The following is a 24,082-nucleotide window of genomic DNA, read 5'->3' on the forward strand; positions in this document are numbered from 1 at the left end:
GCAATTGAAGTTTTTACTTTAATTGCTAAAATTTGAAATGTATATGAATAATTATACGCGTATATATCATCTAGTGCGGTCAGGAAATCTGAGTAGGCAACCAGCTTTGGTTCTCTCACATAGATACTTTATCAACGCGGATAGACCTTGCAAAATAGTACACATATATACTATATGACGAAAATCTTGGCCACGTCATGTCGAAAATAAAAAAAATAAAAGTAGATGATAACTGCACCATATTTCGATATGGACTACAATCTAAACTTTTTATGAACTACATTTAAATTTAAATTTGAACTTATTACATTACTGATATTGATAATTTAATATTAGTACTAGGGAATACCCGCTCTGCAAGCAGTTACCCGGCTTAAGTTCATAAATCAATGAGGAGTTTTTACGGCACACGATATCATTTAACACTAAAAATTACAGATTACTATAGAATTTCTATGCGGCAGTTTTACAGTATTCCGATTATATATAATAATTTTATAATGAACAGAACGAATTGCCGAGATTCATATATATAACCTGACAGAATAGTAAAAGTACTTTATTTTTGGAAAATAACAATACGAAGTACTCTTCCTGTTCTAATGTTCCTAAGATATTGCAAATTCATTTATGTTACGAAATGAATGTTGCATGATCCTTTAACATTGTATGCATTGGTTATGTAAGATATTTATTGTAGTGCGTGGATTATACATTTTAAAATATCAGCGGTTCTCTTGCATCATATATCGGATGCTGATTGCAGTATTTTATATTTGTAGGCGTATACATTATGCTAGAGCTATTGGCCAAGTGATAATGTTATTTGAATGGCTTTAGTAATCCTAACGATTAGGAAAGTAAAGACAAAAGGAAAATTGCAATACTGTGCAAAAGCGTAATCTTACTGGACATCCTATCATTCATCATAGCTATAGAAACTGCAACTAGTTCTAGTTATTCGGTTTAAATAGAATGAAAATTTTAGCAGGTGAATAATTCATGCACATATGGAACAATTTTGTAAATCATTTACAGATTCAGTCAGTATTCATAATTATATCTTGAAATTGGGGGTATTTTTGATAGAATGGCGAGTAAAGCACAAAGCGAGCTTTTATCACTACACCAATGATTATATAATTTATTTAAATTGCGCAATAGAATGTGTGTACCCTCAATTTATGCTTATGCATGGTGCCCAATATAAAGTAAGTAATCAATTAATTAATTATAGTTGGCTGTCTAAATGTCCATAATTAAGCGCAACTGTCTATGCCGGATTGGTTTGATATAAAAGTTGCAACTATAAGCGGTACAGTAGGGTGTCTTTTGAATATTAGGATAAATCTATGCACCGTTACCTTAAATTTAATTGAAAATGCAATCTATGTACGTAACTTCCATGCTGTAATTTTACTTCAGTATACGAAAGTGGTCGTCAATATTGTTCTGGTTGTCCCGAAAATACAATATGCATAGGATACAAGTATCTATGTCACGCAGTATGAATTGTAAAGTTGCTATTAGTTTGATGAAATTGGAGCACGTAGCTTTTTGTTTAAGTATTCTAGTGCGATACTGCACACTAATGAGACTTTTAAATTCTATCCTTCGAATTTATTTTGCTAAAATGAGTTTATCGGCGATATTTGCTAAGCCTTCCGCGCAAGCATCCACAAGACTTTCATCTATTCTAAAAAAGAATAAAATTAAACCAATCAGTATTTCCTTCACACTGTAAGGTCTCTCACAACAATGATTTCCTCTGCATTATCCATTCTAGTTTTACATAATATCGCCCATTATATCCATTTCAAATTTAGCAGCAGTCATATGTTTCTAATTTGCCATCTGGATATATTTTTTTTTTCTCGAGAGTACTAACCAGAGCATTTAATTCAAGATATGTGTGAATATACTGTACACTTTGTAACCTTTTTAGAGTTTCCGTATCATAGCACTACAGTACTGTACGGTACAAGGAATCAGGTGTTTGGGTCATTAAATATGCATTCTGTGCACTGAGTGTACAGCATATTCATGGCATATCGATTCAGTTAATTCATGAATTTTAAAAAGGACTTTTCCATGCATGGGCTTAGACCAGTGTTGAATACTGGTTTAGACGGAGAGCAACAAGATGGTACAAAGAAAGCCTTAACTGCTGACATTATGGCTGGCAGAGTTATGGACTACTACTGCAGAAGAATCTTTCCAGCAGTCCTTGAGCTTCACTGTACCGTACAATTTGAGTAGTCAGGGACTACTCAACTAAAAATTTTCCCTTTCAAAATTTTTTAGTTACGTCTTTGAGGGGAGAATTTTTAGTTGACTAGTCCCTGCAGTAGTTCTATAGCAGAGTTTCCTCGCACTGCAGTATGGACCAGTAGAAATGGTCGTTTGCGAGTCAAAAATTTTCCCTTTAAAATTAAAAAATGTTTTAGTTACGGCTTTGAGGGGAGAATTTTTAGTTGACTAGTCCCTTCAGTAGTTCTATAGCAGAGCTTCCTGGCACTGCAGCATGAACCAGTAGAAATGGTCGTTTGCGAGTCAAAAATTTTCCCTTTAAAATTAGAGAAAATTACTTATATGCCACAGCATATTTTCGTATTTACTAATATGCCATTGGAAACTTCAGTAATTAAAAAATGTTTTAGTTACGGCTTTGAGGGAAGAATTTTTAGTTGACTAGTCCCTGCAGTAATTCTATAGCAGAGCTTCCTGGCACTGCAGCATGGACCAGTAGAAATGGTCGTTTTCGAGTCCTTCACTAACTGAACTACTGTACTGTACAGTACAGTACAGCATTTCACGTACTGTACTGTACACTGTACCAAATAATACTGTGTCATGTACAGTATGCTGTTATCCAGGTCGTAGAACTGTTTGTCACACCTTCAGTATGGTAATATACTGTACTGTACCATGCACAATACGCGTATTGTACGTACAGTACGTTATCACGGCTTATCGAAGTCATCAAAGGTGTAGCGTCAAGTTAAAACCTGTTTGAATTCATCGACCGTTCGAACTTGTAACCGTCAACCAAATTCAAAATTTGAAAACATAAATAGTGTGACATACTTCCGGCGACAGCCTACACGAACGTACTACACTGCGCAAGTATAAATAAGCAGACTCAAGCAAATGCAGTCATTCAATTGCTTGCTTCAGTCGAGATTTATTCCTTGCATTTACTTTCTTTATTGACGATTGTCCAGGTAACACTAAGATTCCTGAAATTGAGGAAGCTAACCTGTAACTACTACTACTACGATTTACTTTGTTATTTTCATTGGTGAATATCTTGCACTAATTAGTCATTATGGCTTTGGTAGAAAGAACTTTGGTAAGTAGATGTTGATCCTCAAAAGATGATAATAATAATTCATTATTGAACGTTCATAGAAGAAATTTGAAACCCAAATCTCAAATACTGTTCTGTTGACTATTATTATTTTATTATGAGTTCTTGATTCTGTGTGTAGGTGAATTGCACGCTTACAATATTTAACGTATTCATTTGTACGGTATATAATTTTATACATAAAATAAAGAGTAATAGATATTACTATTTATTTATACTGTAGTTTAAATGATTCAGTAAAAGCGTCAGATTTTGGACTCTTCTAATCACAGAATTAGCCTTGCTGACGTTACGGTTGTCATTGTAAATTCAAAGTACACTGTGCATATTCCTTTACAGTCCTACATAGACCTTCGCATATTTTTGAGTGCATAATTAACAGCTAATATTTAAAATTAAGTAAAATTAATCAATCATACACATATGTAGTTATTACAGACAGACCTTTGACTAGGTTCTCGAGCAGCTATTTCGTGCGGAAAATTAAAATTCCACCGTTTACTGTACTACTATAATATTTCACTTCCTGAAAGTGCATCAAAGTATTCGTATCCTGCACACTTTTAATTAGGCACCGATATTTTTATACCGGTGGCGATCATTTATAAATACAGTAACTCCATAGTACCGTATAGTGTTCGGTGAATAGTGAAGCTAAACTTAATAGAGACTCCAAAGTCTTAACACTATTGCACCGTACTGTACACATAGAATCACTCACTATACAGTACAGTATTGTCCAATTTTCCAGTGAAATTAGTGCGTCAGTGGTCAATGCTGATATATATGTCACGTCATATATATATGCTGTAGACATTTTAGATTGATTTTTGGATTTTAATTTTTTTACATAGTAGCAAATTCTCTTCTTTTATTATCAAGTAGTCCCTGGTAAATGCTAATCGTTCATGGCCACACATGCTCATGAAGTTTACTCCATTATAACTTTTTCGCGCAGTGATATTGCATATCATTGATGGATGTAGTATTGTCATTTTATTATTGCACAGTACTGGACTACACATAGAGTCACTGTACAGTACATTAATACAGTATTGTCCAATTTTTCAGTGAAATTAGTGAGTCAGTGGTCAATGCTGATATATATATAAATGCTGTAGACATTTTAGATTGATTTTTGGATTTTACTTTTTTTACATAGTAGCAAATTCTCTTCTTTCATTATCAAGTAGTCCTTGGTAAATGCTAATCGTTCATGGCCACACATACTCATGAAGTTTACTCTATTATAACTATTTAGCGCAGTGATATTGCATATCATTGATGGATGTAGTATTGTCATTTTAATTGATTTTTGAAAAAAACCGCCAATGATGGAGTATGCGCTTATCGCACTAATTTTTTCACGGTTATAGTACGGTACTAAAATTAAGTACTCTGTTCAGTTAAATACGCGAACAAATCCTAGAAACTATACGATTGAACCACCACTTTAGCTATGATTTCCGACACTAATCTGGAGATCTGAAGACGCAGTTGCTTGAGTATGTGACACGTAATGTACAGTAGTCGTCTTTTTGTCCGCAAGACCTCAATCTGAATTAATTATTGTGCAGGAACAGTGTGTGTAGCATAGTGTTCCAGGTCTTTCTAGGAAAATATCATCCTGTTGCATAGTCCTTACCGATTTTTTATTGCTAATAGCAAGTCGAAAATGACGTCCGCAGTTATTAGACCTTGCGTCGACTAATTTGACATCTTTAGATACTATGCTATCTTCTGCTTGGTTAACTATTGTATCAGCTCTTTAATTTGTTATTGCTAATTACTAGCAAAGTACACCTTGCTGAGTATTATTATTAATAATCTAGTTTGCATCAAAATAATATTTCCTACTATATTGTATAATAGATGGTATATATGTACGATATACGCACCTATATTACGTTATATCACTAGTATAAAATAGAAGGAAATATTCAAATTAAAACTTTGGGCCGATAACTGAATACGAAAAATGAAGAAATACAAAAGTCAGCTTGCTGACGAAGATATTTTATATCTTGGATGTAACCTCTTGGTATATTGACATATTATCATAGTTATACACAATTATGACATACGCTACATGACTGTACAACTTGGTATTCATAGTATCTTGCTGATCTAACTAGATGGGATCCTAGTCCTAGTTTTACGTTTTTTTTATGTTATTAACAGTAAAAATCATGTCATCCAACAAGATTAGACATTACAATATAAAGTTGATAATTATGCTTATATTCTAGACTCGATATAATTTATTATTCCCAATTAAAACAGATACTGCTTTACTACTATATTTCGATCTAAAGTCTGGAATAGCAATTCTCTTGTCTCATTGTCTACTTCTGAAGTTTTATCAAACAATCTATCTAGTACTTATCAATTAGATTTCGCACTGCTAACATGCGATATATGGCATGTATTTCAATTAATAGGAAAACTCTGTGGTAGATGGCGTTAAGAAGAAGACTCCTAGCAAGAAAAACAAGCGATTATCTGTCGAAAGGATCTATCAAAAGAAATCGCAATTGGAACACATACTCCTTAGACCCGATACCTATATCGGATCAGTTGAGCATATCACGCAAACTATGTGGGTTATCGAGGATGGCAAGATGATGAATAAGAGCATTACTTATCCTCCTGGCTTGTATAAAATCTTTGATGAAATTTTAGGTGTGCTACTCACTAATGCAAACTGTATCATACCTTTGATAGAATACGTACAATATTATTACAATGAATCAATGATTATTAAAATACTTTTCAAGCTTGCTCTTTTGTCCTAAATGCAACGTCTAAATTATTATTTCTTTCATTTTGTATACTAGTTAATGCCGCGGATAATAAGCAACGAGATCCAAGGATGGATACCATCAAAATTACAATTGACCCGTAAGGATTTTACATTCGGAATAGTTGTCATTAATATTTCACAAGGAATACGTGAATTGTATCTATAAAATTTCTATCGATTTCCTGTACTAACTTATGTAAACATAAATTTTTGCTTCACAGCGAAAACAACTTGCTTAAAATTTGGAATAATGGGCGCGGTATTCCAGTAGAAATACACCGTGAAGAAAATGTCTATGTACCGACCTTAATATTTGGTCACTTATTAACATCGAGTAATTATAACGATGATGAGCGCAAAGTTACCGGCGGCAGAAATGGATACGGTGCTAAACTTTGCAATATATTCAGCACAGAATTTAAAGTGGAAACTTATTCTGCTGACTCTGGTAAACAATTCTCACAGGTAATGAATTTATTAGTTTCGATTCAAGTTATGAATCGATTCTTATATGTATTTATCTACTTGGCTAATACAGCATTCACATCGTTATATTTAGACTTGGAATAACAATATGTCTAAGGCACGAGAACCTAAGATTACCGCAATTGAAAAATCCAAGCAAGAATTTACGTGTATTACTTTTAAACCAGATTTACAAAAATTTGGTTTAACACATCTGACTTCCGATATTGTTTCGCTAATGACTCGCCGAGCTTACGATATAGCTGCAGCAGCTAGAGGTGTTAAAGTTTATTTGAATGGTGATCGAATACCTGTAAGTATTGCAGTTATGTATTTGTTCTCCTGCTAATGATTGCCGTTATACATAAATAGATGATTTCTACTACATTTTGATGAAGTAATAAAACTCATGTTGGGAACTAAAATATAACATTTGCCATCTTAAAGATAAAAACGTTTAAGGATTATGTGGAACTGTTTCTGGCAAATGAAGAAAAGGATGATGGAGAAGAAGACAAGGAAAAACGTAAAATCACTCACGAAATTGTTAATGGTCGGTGGGAAGTTTGCTTGACAGCTAGTGATAGAGGCTTTCAGCAAGCAAGCTTCGTCAATAGCATAGCTACTACGAAGGTAAAATTAATAATATTAATGCTGATATTATCTCGTGTATAGAAGTATAAAGGAATTATAAGAAAGTTGACGCTAAATTATCTAGATCAGTCAACGTGATTCTTGCTTATCACAATAGGGTGGTACTCATGTCAATCATGTCGTGGATCAGTTAGTTGAAAAGTTGATGGGCGCAGTTAAAAAGAAGAACAAAGGTGGAATCGATGTAAAGCCTTATCAAATTAAAAATCATATGTGGGTCTTTATCAATTGCTTGATCGAAAATCCATCGTTTGACTCTCAAACAAAAGAAAATATGACACTTCGTGCTAAATCTTTCGGATCGTCCTGTAATTTGAGCGAAAAATTTATTAAAGGAGTAAGCTTAATTTGGTATAGTTTATGGCCAAATCTAGTGTATATATATGCATACACAACGTAACTTTTGCTTAAGGACGATACTATTTATTCGCTAGGCTTTGGGATGCGGTGTTGTCGAAAGAATATTGAATTGGGTTAGGTTTAAAACTCAGGTAAAATTTAGTATTTAAAATATCTAAATCATGATTATGTTAGCGTGCTTACGAAATAATTCTTAACATTTCATTTCTTGGTTATAGGCACAACTATCAAAGAAGTGTTCGGCATCCAAACACTCTAAGCTTAAAGGCATTCCCAAACTCGATGATGCTAACGATGCAGGAACTAGAAATTCCAGTGATTGCACCTTAATTTTAACGGAAGGTGATTCAGCAAAAGCACTAGCTGTTTCAGGATTATCCGTAGTTGGTCGTGATAAATATGGTGTGTTTCCTTTACGTGGGAAATTATTAAACACTCGTGAAGCGTCTTCTAAGCAGGTGAGTGTCATATTTGTTTTATAATCGGGCAAGTCGTTGGATTGCTTTACATTTCCTAAAAATAGATGTTACACTGTTTTGATATAAGTTCCTTTCTAATCATGTTACCTCATATAGGTTATGGAAAATGCTGAAATTAACAACATTATCAAAATTTTGGGTCTTCATTATAACAAGAAGTACAATGATGACGTCAGCTTGAAATCATTGCGTTATGGCAATTTGATGATAATGGCTGATCAAGATCAAGATGGTTCTCATATAAAAGGACTCTTAATCAATTTTATACATCATAATTGGCCTTCACTTTTACAACAACCCTTTTTGAAGGAATTTATAACCCCTATTGTGAAAGTAACTAAGGGTAAAAACGAAATAGCCTTTTATAGTATACCTGAATTTGAAGAATGGAAACAAAATACTGCTAGCTATAAATCATGGAAAGTAAAGTATTACAAAGGTCTCGGAACCAGTACACCAAAGGAAGCCAAAGAATATTTCGCAGATATGTCTAGACATCGCGTTGCATTCAGATATGATGGCAACGACGACGATACTGCTATACAACTTGTAAGATAATTCTACATTCGTAATTATCTCAGGATTTATGAAATATTTATTGCAATAATTTTAATTATTACGAGCAGTCTATTCTCTCGGTGTAATTGAAGATGACATCTTACTATGTCAGATTGCTAATTAAATGAAATTAAATTACTATTGTCTAGGCATTTAGTAAGAAGATGATTAGTGAAAGGAAAGAATGGCTCAACAAAAGTATGGAAGACAAAAAGAATCGAAAGTTGAATAATAAGCCTGAGGTTAGGAAGTAATAATTAGAAATTATATAATTTGCATATTTCTTAAACGATCTAAAAATTATTCCAATTCTTTCCAAATTATGCACATTCTAGCCTTATCTATATGGTAAAGAAGTATCCGATATCAGCTATAGTGATTTTGTTAACAAAGAACTGATTCATTTCTCCAATGCTGATAACATACGTTCAATCCCTTCTTTGATGGATGGTAAGTATCACAGCTATTACATTGATAGGGCGAGGATATATAAATATGATTAATTTTTAATATATTTTGATGATATAGGCTTGAAGCCAGGTCAGCGGAAAGTATTATTTACTTGCTTTAAACGCAATGATAAGAAAGATATCAAAGTAGCTCAGTTAGCCGGTTCAGTAGCAGAAATGTCAGCTTATCATCATGGCGAGGTGATTATATGCTTGTTCATTTAGTGGGTATTACAATGTTCTATATCTAATTAGGAGTTTTGCTTACCTACTGTACAATTAGGCAAGTTTGATGGGAACTATAATTAATTTGGCTCAAAATTTTGTGGGAAGTAATAACATCAATTTATTACAACCTATTGGTCAATTTGGAACGAGACTTCATGGTGGTAAAGATAGCGCTAGCGCTAGATACATATTCACTATGTTGAGTCCCGTGGCTAGGTATATGTTCGATCAAAAGGATGAACCGTTATTAGAATATCAGTTTGAAGATAATCTGCGGATTGAACCTGATTGGTATGCTCCTTTAATCCCTGTGGTATTGGTAAATGGAGCAGAAGGTATTGGAACAGGTTACAGCACACGTATACCGAATTATAATCCGAGAGAAATCGTTGATAATTTGAAGCGCTTACTAGCTGGAGAGGAGCCGATAGAGATGGTATGTATTTTGCAATTATATATAGTTTATACATCTAGCTATAGCTCGTCGGTAAATTATTTTAATCTAATTTATGCCTGTTTAGCATCCATGGTATAAAAATTTTAAAGGTGAAATCAAACAAGTTGAAGAGAATAAATACCAGATTGATGGTGTTATTAAGAAAATAAATGAAACCACCCTTGAAATTGTCGAACTTCCAATTCGTACGTGGACACAAGCTTACAAAGAAGGCGTTTTGGAACCTATGTTGCATGGTGGTGAGAAAACGCCAAGTTTTATAAGGTACGAGCAGTTAGTTTTGGTAGCATTCAATTGCCATACTGTTAGTGCTACAGCAGCATTTGAATATATGGTATAAGTTGACTTGCTCTTAAGCAAATAGATCAGAAGTAAAGCAACATGATTGTGAGAATTATAAGTAGTATCTCTAACTTAGAAAGTCTTTTCTTAGCAACTACAAAGAATATCACACGGATACCACTGTTAGATTTATTGTCACTCTAACTGAAGCTAATATGGAAGCTGCTGAAAAAATTGGGCTATTAAAGAAATTTAAGCTAGAAGGCAGTTTCAGCACGAATAGTATGGTAAGAATGTAGCTTTCTAGACTCATGCTTTAGAGAGTTATAAATCGACGTAATCCTCTTTGTATAGGTCCTGTTTGATGCTCATGGTTGTCTACGAAGATACGGAAATGCTCAAGAAATTTTGAAGGAATTTTATGAAACAAAGTTGGAATTTTATGTGAAACGTAAAGAATGGTTAGAAGGACTTTTGGAAGCTGAATCTAGAAAATTAAGCAATCAAGCACGATTTATTTTGGAAAAGATTGATGGAAAACTTGCTATAGGTAAAACTGTGAATAGGTGGTACAATTTAGTGAGTTCAATGACTTATTTATCATTAATTAACCGCGACATTATTTTACTCTAGAAAATAAGAGTAAACGCGACCTGATCGCAATGCTGAAATCAGCAAATTTTGATTCTGATCCTGTTAAAAGCTGGCAAAATAAGCAGAAATCCGTCGTTGGTAATGATTTTTTAATCTCAACTTGTTTATTGCTAAATCAGCAAGGATCTTAGTTTTACTACTTGATAATTATATTAGAAAGTGAAGAAAGCGATGCATCTGAGCAAGAAACGGACGAAGGCCCAGATTTTAATTATATATTAAATATGAACATGTGGAGTTTAACTAAAGAAAGAAAAGATGAACTCATTGCCAACAAGAACAAAAAGGTAACTTGCAAATACGCCCGTAATATTCTTTAAATATTATAATATCTGTAATGTTTTAATTGCACAATTGTAAACTGAATTTGATATCATTAAAATGTGCTTAGATTGCTGAGTATCAAACATTAAAGGAGAAAACTCCTAAAATGCTATGGCTTGAAGATATTGAAGTTTTCCTCGAAGAGCTGGAAGTGAGTTACATTAATTGATGATTTCTCTTATTATATGAATAGTTCTTCTGCCACATAGTGATGAATCTTCCCAAAAGTATAGTAGATATCAAATATACCAATATGAAATAAAACATTAAATAGGCACTTTTATAAGCCTTAACTTTAGGCAGTAAAAATTATCCGTAAAGTAAATTTAGGCATAGTAACTGCAGTTAAATTTGGGGATTAAATACTAATTTTACTTTACTCGTACCATGTCCGCCTTCTGTAACTCGAAATTTGTTCGATGGAATTCTAATTGTACTATATAATCATGGTATAACATAGCCGACTGACGTCTATGCTGAGTGTAAACTGCTATGCTAGACTTGTGCGACGAAGGTAGAAAATTGCAATTACCCTGTAGTAAGCTTGTACTTTTATATTTGTTTCTCTAATAATTTCATGAATACAGCTACTAACAAGCGAACGTGTGATAAACTCAGTGAGCCGTAGTTAGCGGGGCTTGATGTCTGAATAAGATATAAATTACATTTGAAAAACTGCAGCGTTTTTAAGGCGAAACAATACCACATCACAAAATTGCCAATTCGGTATACGTGCATTAAAATATAAACTAGACCCACAAACCCCACGTTTCCTTATAGTTAACTAATTGAAAAACATCATGCCAAATTGATATCATTTGATGATCTCACATTATTCGTTGATTGAAAATATCACATGACAGATTTCCAGTACCAGACCTTCTGCGATACAGTAATGTACTTACTAGTCCGGTACTGTACGGTGCACGTGTGCTCACAGTACATTGCTAACTGTAGTCACATTTCAATATCTCAAAACATTTATTTTAGTGCACAGGGTGTGGTATATAAATAATGTAATTAAAGAATAAGAAATTACATGCTACTCACTACTAACTGCCAAACCTTACCTGTAGACTTGAGTCATTGCACAGCCTGATGCTTTATATTATTAATTCTACAGTATTACTACTCGTATTTTAGTTACTTTCCTTCTTTCCTAATATTCCAGGAACAATTTTTTGAAAATTAAATTCTGACGTTTAAATTTCTTTCCTGCATCAGAAAATTGAGCAAAAGGAGCGAGAGGAGGAATTACTTTGCAAAGGTATTACGCCAAAAATGGGAAAGAAGACTAAAGGCCGCGTAACAAAGAAAGGCAAACAAGAACAAGCACGTAAAGATCAGCCCGTGATAAAGAAGCAAAAGGCAACAAAAGTGTCCCCATCTGATATAAAAGATGTAATTGACGACTTCGACAACATTGGCGAGGAAGATCAGTATATGATGTCGTTGGCCGATAGAATGAAATTAAAGAAAGCGAAAGCTCCTAAGCCGAAAAATAATCTTATAGAAGATGATAATTTTAGCTTGGGCAGTATCAGCGACAACGGCAGTGATGACAGCGATATTGGCGACATTGGTAATATTGTCAGTGGGCCTGCTCGTCGTACTCAGCGCGTTGCTACCAAAAAGGCCTATCGTTTCTCATCGGATGAGGAAGAAGATGATTACGGTGAAAGTAATAAACTCGATGACGATGACGCATTCACAATATCAGATGATGAGGACATTAGTTTTGCCATAGGTAATAAACGTGGAAAAAGTGCAAATATCAGTGCTCCGGCTAAAAACAAATTGACTGCACGCAAACAAGCACCTCCGGTTGAGCACGTTGAGGCTGCTAATAGGTCAGAACAACCACTTACTGAATCTGCTCCTATCTCAGATATGAATACAGCTTCAAAGTTACCTAATAGGAGAAGTTTAGATGATATTGACAAATCTGATGATGATAAGCCAGCTAAGAAAGCTAAAGTTACAGCTACTAAAAAAGCTACAAAGGCTGTAAAGAAAACCAATCCTGGTGGCCAACGAAAGCCACGTGTAACTAAACCTAAAGGAATTTCTGTCGGTAAGAAAGCTCAGGCATCGAAAAAGAAAGTGCAAGTAATCGATAGTGATAGCAATGATGATGATTTCATGCTACCACCTGTACGTGAAACAAACTCGAGCAAAGATAGCTCCAGCTCGGCAGCAAATAACACTAAGAAATTCGTGTCACTATCACCTCGGAAACAAATCAGTAATAATCAAAAAGTAAGCACTACAAGCTAATCTTATTTTCCTTATACTTATGTTTAATAGCATTTGGCTAGTGTTGTTGAATGGAAGTTAGGTATATATGAAGATGTTTATAACTGTTAATTTGCTATGCCACGATTTTTATTTTGTGCCGTTAGAATCTTTAATTCTTTCGTTTATTGTAGTATGCTATCTTAGAATAGTACTCGTCTTGATTACTTGATGCCATCATCAAATTGAAATAAGTTTTATTGGTGCAGGTAACACATTGTTAAAATTTGAATATTTATACATAATTGTAGGCAGCGGCTACCAGCAAGAAACTAACTGCGACAGCAGCTGTTAATTTCAATGAAACTAAAGGCCCGAAAAAGAAAGTTAATACGAAGGCCCCAAAATCACGGAAAGTCATTATATCTAGCGATGAAGATGAAGTAGAAATAGTTACTGCAGCTAGACCTCGTAGAACAGCAACGAAAGCTAGCTACAAGTTTGAAGATGAAGGGAGTGAAGATGATATAGCCGCTATTGATTCAGATAATAGTTGGACGGGAAGTGAGGATAATGAGGATTAGTTATATTTAGGCAAACATTGTTTATTTCTCTTCATGCCACAGCGACAATTTGTTGCTAAACGAAGCTTTAGATTAATTTAAAACAGTGTTTTGCAAAGTAAGATACTTCGTTACGTGTACAGGTTATGAAGACAATTCTACGATTATATAAGCGCTATAGTGGCTTGACCAGTTCCTATTGTAAATAACTATCTGTGAAGTTTGCCAACTCTAATTATATTTTCAACTATTTTCGTGCAGTTTAATAATTGTACTAACTACTGTATTTGTGATGCTGGTACCTTGACTGCCAAATAAACTGAATTCAATACCGAAAGGATCTTATTTTTTTTTAAATTAAACTTGATGAGATTTGATACTGTAATAGCGCAGTTAAAGCAATTATCGAATTTACTGTTAGTAATGATATCGATAATTGATAATCTTACTACATTAGCATGCATATATGTTGTCTGATCCAACCAAGCTTGCATGCTTATTCGGTTGGATCAGGCAACATATATAAATAAGTAATTTATTCCTGAAGTATGCAATCACGATGCTTTGTAGTTTACACTTTGTAATCGATTGTCTAGTTAAGTGCAAACCAATCTGGTAATGTCATGCTCATTATTAATTTAATTTACAGTTAACCCTTATAGATGTTATGCAGTAGATAATTATTTAATTTAATTTAATTCATAATTTCATATTTTGGTTACTAGTTCTTTATAGTACCTATAAGCAGAGAATTTAGAAATTACAACTGTAGAATAAACACTATGCCATTCCTTTTCCGTCAGTCAACGACTAACATGCAAATAAATAATTTCGTTTGAGGTTATTTTATTGACTTAATAAATGAAAACAAGAGTTGATTACAATTACTGTAGATCTAATATTACTACGATTCAGGTCACAGATGTAATCATGATGATAAATTCTAGTCTTGCCATCAATATGTTGCATTACCATAACAATTACTTCATTTGGAGTATTTCATCAGCTATTCATCTACTTCTACAAGTATATATGTTCTGGCTAAGCGAATAAAAGGATCAAACTTTAGTCCCATTACTAATGATTAATGCATTTTTGCCAATTTTATAGCTTTAAAGGTAATTAATAATATTACGGTCATAAATTAAAATGTACCTCTTCATGTTCTTTATCCATTCGCTGCCATGGAAATCGTCTTCCGTACCGAAAGTACATCCAGGTTGCGATGGTGATAATTAGTCCCATCGCTAGGATTATAGAACAGACTGTAATTATAACTACAACCGTTGTAGCAGGATGATCGGTTCTGGTCCCATTTCGGTATTCTAAAATAGTGAAGGATAAATATAGTAGTCGATAAGTAGGAAATAGATTTGCTATTTATACGAGTATCTTACCAAGTAGACTTACCGTTTGTAATTGCGGTTGTAGTGAAATTTCGGTCAGTTATGAGGGTCAAGGAAAACCAAGATCGAGCTATCATCCTCTCATTATGCCTAGCCGTTACGACAACCGAGTTGATATGTAAATTAGTTATCCAAACTAATCGTATTAATGTTGTGATTAGCAGCTAAAATGCTCTCATTATAATTATTAATAAACATTGAAAGAGATTACTTACGATACAAATAATGTTATTACTGTCGACCCTAGCCGTTGATCTACTTGATCATTAGCATAAAGCCTTAAATCATTGCCACGAATCTGTTGGCATGATAAAAACCAACTGCCGTTTATTTGCTGACCATAAGATAAATACATCTTCGATGATAGCCCATCAATTCGTATCTTACAATATTCTATCCAAGCGGCATCAGTCCCGATGAAATGTATATGGAGTGGAACATCACTGCCAACAGCTACATGTATGTCATTGGATTCGATTTGGAATTTATTTGGATCAACTGTAATCAAAGAGCACATTTGACAAATAGATCGATGACTTTGCAGCAATGGATGCAAACTATAAGCAAAGGTGCATTGATAGAAAGCAGCGCTCAAATCAGTTACTTTCACCATAGCTGATGATAAACCTCCATAACCAAAATCGCAATACGAGAATAAACTTTGAAATTTGCTATGGATGGATAATTGCTGCCAATCCCCAGGATGTGCACGACGGCCTAAGAAAGAAGTAAAGCGAATTCGATGACGCCTTGTACCGTTAGCGATGATTTTACCGTCGATTCTCATTGCAGTTGTTGGATAGAAATAAATTGTTGCCCCATCTAAAATATGAAGAACAGCCTTAGCATGAAGTCGAATAGATCGATAGATTAAATGAGGTCTAGTTGAATTCCAAGTTTCATCTTGATCAATATCTCTATCATGAATATGAAATTCTGGCGTGATTGGCATTAACTGTTTATCCATAGCATATGGATAAAAATCGACAACATAACCACAACGACGCTGTTGAAAATCATTAATTCGTTCGCTAATTCCAATAATATTGTGACTACCCCAATAAGAAAAGCGAGCATCAATAAAATCATGATAAGGAAGGCTTGATTCATCAGCAAATTCGTAGCGATTATGATAGTTTAATAATATGTTGTTACGGTAGGAACTTTGGCCTTCTTGATTACAAATAGTTACGCCAAGGCAAGACTTGTTGGCAACGTTTTGATCCTTAGTAACGCTTATTGCCATATTTCCCATGAATTGATTGTTATTAAATTGACTTCCATTCCATTTGCCAACTCCTTGACAGTTAACAGACATGATTGGAGCTCCTTGTGCGATATTGTGTATGATATAATTAAAATTGAATGCAACCCTTATTCCTTTAGCTAGAAAAATATCAATAACGGGATGATTGAATATATAATTATGGGATAACGTATTATTAATTACGAAAATATCTGGTCGTTGGGGCTGTATTGCTTCTTTCTGCAGCGTTAACATCCGATTTTGGCTAATATTGAAGGCTAATGTAGCTTGATTTCCTATCTGATTGCCTAGAATATTATTACGTATCCATACTTGACTGTATTGGAATTCATTTCTGCCCGATATATGAATTCCTCCTTGATTCCATCGTAATAAGCAATCGTCAATATAACTTGTTCCAATTGGATTCTGTATTTGAATGCCATAGCCATGATTCTTTTCGATTAAGCTATGCGAAATATTTAATTTTGCTTTTCGAAGCAATAAGGCATTGCCTTGAGCACCATGCAATTGACAGTATGTAAATTCGACATAATTTTTAACGATATCGATCATGTTATTACTCCCTCGAAGAAAAGAAACATAGCGAAAGAATCCATTCTGTAATACAAGCTGCCAATGGAAATGATCATGATTGTCATTTAATTTGTTTTTATAGCCTTGATTAATATTGGGCATGAAAACAATCCTTGTGTTATTATCGCCTTGTGCTTGAATGGAACCGTAAACTATCATTTTAGATTGATGATTAAATCTTACTTGGCAACCTGGTGCTATGGTTAACTGGCCAGGATACCAGACTGCAAGGTTAATTCCTGACGGAATAACATGATACTTATTCTTTAACCATCGTTCATGATTGACAATTGCATCAAAGTGATATATAACTGTAGAAGATGAAGTTGTTGCTGTTGCACTATCTGTAGCGTTGTTCAATCGAAATTGGCGAAATAAGATGGGAGGCAATTGATTATCATCGTTGAAATCATGAATTCGCTTAGCGATTTCAAGTATATCACGGCTACCCCAGTAGCAATATCTTGCATCGATATAACCTTTATCAATATGATCAATGCTTCCAACTGGATTATAATGATGATTAAATGTGATTAGTTCAAAGCTTCCATAAAAATTATTAAATATATTATTAGTTGCATTGATTACATTTTGCTGGACAAAGATGGCGGTAATAATGTCTGCAGTGTTGTAAACTATAGTATTGCGTTGAAAATATTGAATATGACTGCCAAGGTAAAGCATCCAAGATTTCTTTCCATTAACGATATTATGAGAAATGTTATTATCAGTAAATGAACTTGTACGGCTAAAACTAGCTGAGAGAAGATGATGAGGGAAAGAGATGTTATGATTTATAATAACATTATTACTAATTGTTCCTTGATCTGCGATAACTTCTATAGCTCCCATAGTGTTGCTATTAAATATATTTCGTTCAAGATGAATGTTAGCCTTTATATCGAGGCTCTTCATTCCGTAGCCACCATTATTTGCGATGCGACAATCTACTACTGCAATATTACTATTGGAACGAAGATATAGCCCATGGTTGCGGCTATTAATTATTTTAGATGAGTGGATAGTCATATTTGCTCCATGAAGAGCAATACCATTACCAAAACTATCTGTGATTGCCACATTGTTAATAATCAATTTGCTTCCTCTAGCTGTAATTGCTGCAGCATTTTCGGGAGTTTTACTTCCACCAGCATGATATAAATCTAAGTAGCTTAGCTGAGTTATTAGTGGTATGGTATTATGTATTATTATTCCTTGCCATTGCTTGCCATTAGTTCCAATAGCTACTCGTTGAAGTTGAGAACCTTGTATTATCAAACGACCATGGACAGTAATACTAATTCCTTCGGCACTAACTATCCTAGTTCCTTCTTCGATAGTTAGAATTCCTTTAGTACCAATAGTCATCGAAGACGTAATAAAATAGGGGCCTTTCTCGGCGCGCCATTTCACTTCATGATTGATTTTGGCATCGTCTTGATCAATTATACTGCCTATCATGACATCAATTAAAAAATTAATTTAACGAGGCTAATATAGCTCCGAAAATAATCTTATTGTTTATTGCTCGCTAAGCATCTTGTCCTTTACCTGACGTAGGTACAATGCAATAAAGCGGTAGATCGGTCACCTGTAGGTAGTAAACGTAATAACCAGGGCGACATTGCTGAATTATAATCTTGGTTTGATCATGTATGCATAGGTCCTGCTTATATAAGTAACTGTTTGTACTTCCTGTATAAATTTGCAGAATATGGTGTAATTTCAGTAATATAAAGATGGTGCTAGATCCAGTTCTATTTTTATACGACCGATATGTGAAGATAATTTCAAGGAATGACAGTAAAATTCCTCACGTGGTAGAAATTACATTTACTTTTATATGAAAGCTATTATGTTTTCAGTTGAAGCAATATATAATAATTTCCTGCTAATCGTCCATCCTCATATAAGAATCTAATATTATTGCAGACTAAAATTGAGGTTATAGGAATAAGTACCGGATATTTGAAGTATTTTTATATTGCTGTAGTAATGAACAATACTAACTATCGGTGAAATATTAGAATTTGGAACGCGAGAATTTCATGTAAACTATATAGAGCTTGATGTTGCTCGACCTAAGCTGAGGTTAGAAGAAGAACTGGAAATTGTACATTAAAAATTTCTTACAAGTAACGCCTTGAATGTAATAGTAGCAGTAATGTCAAGTATACTGTAATAACAATTTCGATGCACTTATTTGGAATTACCGCAGAAGTAAATATCTCACGGAAGATGTCAGAAGATTGACTGATTGACCTAAATAAAGTCTAGATACCCATGTCAGGGAATACTAAGAAGAAAAGAGACTTCTTATGAGCTAGAGGGCAGTTTTTTTTTACAATTATCGTAGTAGGTCTAATTTTGACCTGCCAATTCTAAAAGCTTCATAACTTGTAGATCACGATTTGCAGAGTATACAGACTTCATTAGATTAATTGATCAACATAACCCTAGAAGACCGTTCGCAATGTACAGTATTTGTTGAAAATAGTATACAGAATGATGCTTTAATGTCCCTCCTTACAAGTATCTATCCTCTACACTCAGAGCCAATATTAAACTTTGTTTTAGTACGGCTACATTAAAATTAAAAGTTTGATCATACTTTACAGCTACGTGTAGTGCCCCGGCTTCCTGCTCAATATCTTGTACTTACCGTTATAAGGTATTTTATCCTCTATCCATCGCCATTGATCCATCCCACAAATCGGAGCACCAATTCGATTTGAACAAGAGCTCTTAATCTTACCATCATAAGTGCCAACATCAGTTCGAATTCGAAATCGAAACCAACCGTGATTAGTATGATATTGGTTTCGGCCATATCCAATTCCTAGCTTAGCCGACGAGTTACGTTCATTTTCATGAGAGAAATCATATATAGAGTATCGATGGCATCCGTTTAATAATTCTGTAATCAAATTATAAAATCGATCAAATATCGAGTCACACGGTATGTATTTCCTGAAATCTTTTCTACTTTAATTAAGTTTGCATTCAGGATTGTAAGGTGAGTATTTAGCGAGACCACATTAAATTGGATATTTTAGAATACAAATGATTCCTCAGCTATTACAGCTCCTCATATTTTACGATGTTAACATGACAAAGCACGTGCATTTGTTGGCTGAGTTCCCTGCACTCATTTATGTGTAATTATGAATCTGTACAAGCTTATAGTTCAGTTCTTATACAAACAGGAAAAGAATAGTTATAAAGTATTGGAGTACTAGTTAGGTATATAGCATCATTATTTACCTGCTTCAACTCCTAAGAATAGGATTGCAAAAAATAGTCGAGAAATTTTACCTCCCATTTCTGTCGAAAAGCTTCCGTCTTAGAACTGGTGAGAAAAATATCGATAGAGAGGTATTTATACTTTAGGATTTTAGAAGGATCGAATGGAAAAGATGACGGTGGGTATCACACTTTAGGTGATAATTTATTACAATCCAATCTAAAAATCGCCATTTATAACTACAGCTATAGCTATTACTGACAAATTAATTTAGAGCTATGTTTTAACACCTTTCCATTGGCTCTGTAGATTACAAGATGTCAATTTCTCTCTCACACTCTTGCAATTCCATCTCCACAGCGCGAGGTGTTGGTCGTTATATTCCTTATATTGCTACTGAATAAGTTCTAGCAATAATAATTTTATCGGGAAGATATGGCTGTGTTAAGAAGAGCTAATACGTCAATCGTATAGAGACCCAATACCATGGAGCACATGTTTCATTGTAGCATATATCTGGCGAATTAATGATAATTCATTTTCGTAATTCCTGAATCGATCGCGTCATAAAGTCTTAAATCTAGCTTGTAAAGTAGCATTTAAAATCATTTATACAGTCTATTTATCAGTATATATCCGAATAAATACAACACTGTTGGCAGTTATCAAGCATTTTTTTAAGTATATGATACAGCATAAACCGCTGCAGAATAGTCGTTTGCTGACAATTATCATGTGAAAGGATTACTTTCCGCATAGGGCACTTAGAACCATTTCAGGATTGACCAAGGCTTTGGTTATTATTGATAACTTTTACTGTCTAAATAAAATTTAGCTAAGAGCTTGTAGAGCTTTAATATAACAGAATAAGGATTAAATTTAAATTAATTTGAGAGCTGATGCAAAATGACTTCAGGATTAATCAAGGCTATACTACTCATTGCCAGCTGTTATCAAACAACTAAATTCAACATGGAGTTTGTAGAGTCTTAGTGTAGCAGAATAAAGCTTAAGTTTGGTTGATTTGAGAGCAGATTCAAAGTTGCTTCAGGATTAATCAAGGCTATCCTAATTATTGCAAACTGTTAATCACATCACTTAAATTCAATAAAGAGTTTGTTGCGTCTAGAATAGCAGAGGAATGGCTAATATTGATTTAATAAGTGCAAATGCAAAGCTAGATAATGGCTTTTGTTGATAGATTTGTAATAAATTATACCGGGAATTAAAATCGATCAGGTAAGAAAGATTAAATACTGTTATCAATTAGGAGTAAAACTATGATACTTTGCTTGCTAATATTGATGATATGTAACTCTGTTGGCCAAAGGAACATTATGATTCATAGTAATATTCATGGTAACCTTCGCATTGGATAAATATGCCGCTGTGACTATTAACAGGGCAAGTAGAGATTGCTGAACTTTGAGTGCCATTATTGGTCAAGATGGGTCAAGTTTTAAAATTGACTAAATCTCCATATTTAGAGTAGTCTTGTTTTCTTGATAGCTAATTATATGCATTCTCAGCTATTTAGTCATTGAAAAATGAATTTACTAATGATCTACGGTATGTTAATACAGTACTATTAGATCAATCAATCCTGCATCGATTAATCCCTATTTCCTCATACACCGTGCGTTTTTATTTCCCAGTTTAAATCCAATTTTGCTTTTTAACCAAACGCAAAAGCATTGATCTTTGGCAGTCATTAGCACATGGATTAGTAAGAGATTTTCATACCAATCACTCGCATCAAAGGAATACCATACGGTCTGCCATAGATGATAATTGTCAGCAGGATAATATCCCCATATGTGCCTTTTGCTACCTTGACCTCTATGGTTTTGATATGCTAAAACCTGCGCAGCTGTAGGTTCATGATAGCCCATGTAAGTGTAGCAAGAGTGTTACTGACTTAATTTCGTTATAAAATTTTTTTAATTTAGCAATCTTTATACGTTATTAGCTCTTGGATACTATCGTCAAGATCACTGAAATGCTGTGGGAAAGTAGATGTTGTATTTGGTTTTTACTTGCTCCTACATATAATTGATCAAGTTATTGAAATTTCGTAGCAATTATCTTCAGTAAACTTGAATGCTTTTCATTTTATCGTTGCTAATATCGATCTAATTGCTCATACGTTCACCTAATCTTTCCCCCTAGCATAAATTACAGTTATTCAACATTTTTTCCTATTTTCTCACAGTCTAAAGAGATCTTAATTTTATATTTTATCAATCAATGATTTAACTATTAATCGATTTTCTGGATATCTTTCTTAGCTAAATAAAGTATTTAGTTAATAATTAGAATAGTAAGAGACCTGATCTTATAGTCTTATCGCGTACTTTTAGTTAGATATCAATATTAAAAGGTTTATGTTAAATCGAGGATGAAAACGTGATGACAACACTGTCTAACGTTAACATTGTCGACTGCAATCTTAGTGTTCCAAGCGTTGAGATTGGCATCGATAAACCCAAAATTAGGTGGACAGAAAATGTTGCCGGATTACATATTTATATTCCATCTATTTATGCAAAATGTCAGGTTGAGGTTCCATCTTTAGCAGAAGAAGATGAATGGACAATTGGTTGGGTGCAAGCGATGACAGCATTTCTAGCTGATAATACTTACGGCCAATCTGGTGTTTCTAGTCGTGAAGTGCCAATGCTTCGCAGTGGTCAAGTGAATGCCATCAATATTTGCAGTAATAAAGGCGAGCAACCTTGGTTTACTAAAAATGGCAATAAAAAACTAGTTTGTGGTCCAACATCGAGTAGTACGCTCCTTGAAATTAAATTCTCTGATCAGTTCATCATCGACGTCCCTTGGGATCTGCCCCATTACTGCAAAGAAGCAGCAATGGATGATAATGCTATTGATGAGGTCCTTTCAGAACCCTATCTTAGCGGCATTTATCATAACCAATCATTTATTGTATGGTTAGCTGCTCGCAATCAACAATCGAGCCAGTTATTCCCTCTAGTTACGGTTAAATGGAATTTAATATTTCATTTTGAAGTCTGTCCATTCCAAAGATTAGGTAAAAGGGCTAAGCAAATGCCACCACTCTTTTTGCAGTCGCCTCAAGTTGCGCAAAATGAAGCTATACCGCAATCGGTGATTACTGGCAGTCTATATAACGAAGCGGTATCAACGGTTTGGAGATCTCAAACCTGCAACACAGTTATATCTAAACCAAATAGCAAATGCCAAATCATGTAATAATCAACCTAGATTGCTATATCAACAAAGGTGGTCCTCTTAAATACGCGTAGGTATTGGAATAGGCTGAGAATAATTCTGTCTCAGGTTAACAATCGCAGCCTTGATTCCTTGCGGTTAAAATTGATTTTGTATACGGTGAGAATTGGCGTAGTTTATAGCGTTTGGGTAAGCCTAGAACATCAGGTATCTCTTCTTCGTTTGATGGAATACAAGGCAAGATATTTATGAAGTCTCGACGAAATATGGAAGCAATGATTGCTATATGCGTTTCTAAGTAATACATTCGTATATGAGTTTGGCAGCGTTTATTAATCTTTTTCTATGATCGTTTTTGCTTGAAGAGTTTATAAACTTGAAAAGTTTTATTACAACTTTAAATGTTGTATGATTATATTAAAGAGTGTAATGTGTACGATTCGATTACGGAAGATTTTTCTGGTCGCAATATAATTTGTAGACTCTTAGAAATTG

At 34.1% G+C, this 24,082-nt stretch overlaps 3 protein-coding genes across 3 annotated transcripts; 2 read left to right on the forward strand and 1 right to left on the reverse strand.

The window, feature by feature from the left end:
* Nucleotides 1-5,835: 5,835 nt before the first annotated feature.
* On the forward strand, nucleotides 5,836-11,252 carry TRIADDRAFT_23201 (uncharacterized protein; the record flags this gene model as incomplete). Its single annotated transcript, XM_002110291.1, has 19 exons — nucleotides 5,836-6,052; nucleotides 6,208-6,271; nucleotides 6,395-6,638; nucleotides 6,733-6,951; nucleotides 7,086-7,271; nucleotides 7,390-7,629; nucleotides 7,727-7,783; nucleotides 7,871-8,110; nucleotides 8,228-8,680; nucleotides 8,839-8,931; nucleotides 9,025-9,139; nucleotides 9,218-9,339; nucleotides 9,422-9,802; nucleotides 9,888-10,087; nucleotides 10,257-10,392; nucleotides 10,460-10,655; nucleotides 10,739-10,837; nucleotides 10,916-11,046; nucleotides 11,151-11,252. Coding segments are annotated over 19 exons (3,495 nt in total), but the record flags the coding sequence as incomplete, so codon positions are not given.
* Nucleotides 11,253-14,661: 3,409 nt separating this feature from the next.
* Nucleotides 14,662-20,452, reverse strand: TRIADDRAFT_54209 (uncharacterized protein; the record flags this gene model as incomplete). The annotated part of the gene is made up of 7 exons (XM_002110823.1): nucleotides 14,662-14,691; nucleotides 15,037-15,206; nucleotides 15,292-15,377; nucleotides 15,503-18,584; nucleotides 18,682-18,825; nucleotides 19,793-20,047; nucleotides 20,395-20,452. 7 exons carry the CDS (start codon nucleotides 20,450-20,452, stop codon nucleotides 14,662-14,664), a joined length of 3,825 nt encoding a protein of 1,274 aa, XP_002110859.1.
* A 2,454-nt stretch (nucleotides 20,453-22,906) lies between these two features.
* Nucleotides 22,907-23,551, forward strand: TRIADDRAFT_16229 (uncharacterized protein; the record flags this gene model as incomplete). The annotated part of the gene is made up of 1 exon (XM_002110292.1): nucleotides 22,907-23,551. A coding segment is annotated over one exon (645 nt), but the record flags the coding sequence as incomplete, so codon positions are not given.
* Between the last annotated feature and the right edge of the window lie 531 nt (nucleotides 23,552-24,082).

This window comes from Trichoplax adhaerens, genomic scaffold (genome assembly GCF_000150275.1).
Source record: "Trichoplax adhaerens TRIADscaffold_3 genomic scaffold, whole genome shotgun sequence".
In the NCBI taxonomy this organism is placed as follows: domain Eukaryota; kingdom Metazoa; phylum Placozoa; class Uniplacotomia; order Trichoplacea; family Trichoplacidae; genus Trichoplax; species Trichoplax adhaerens.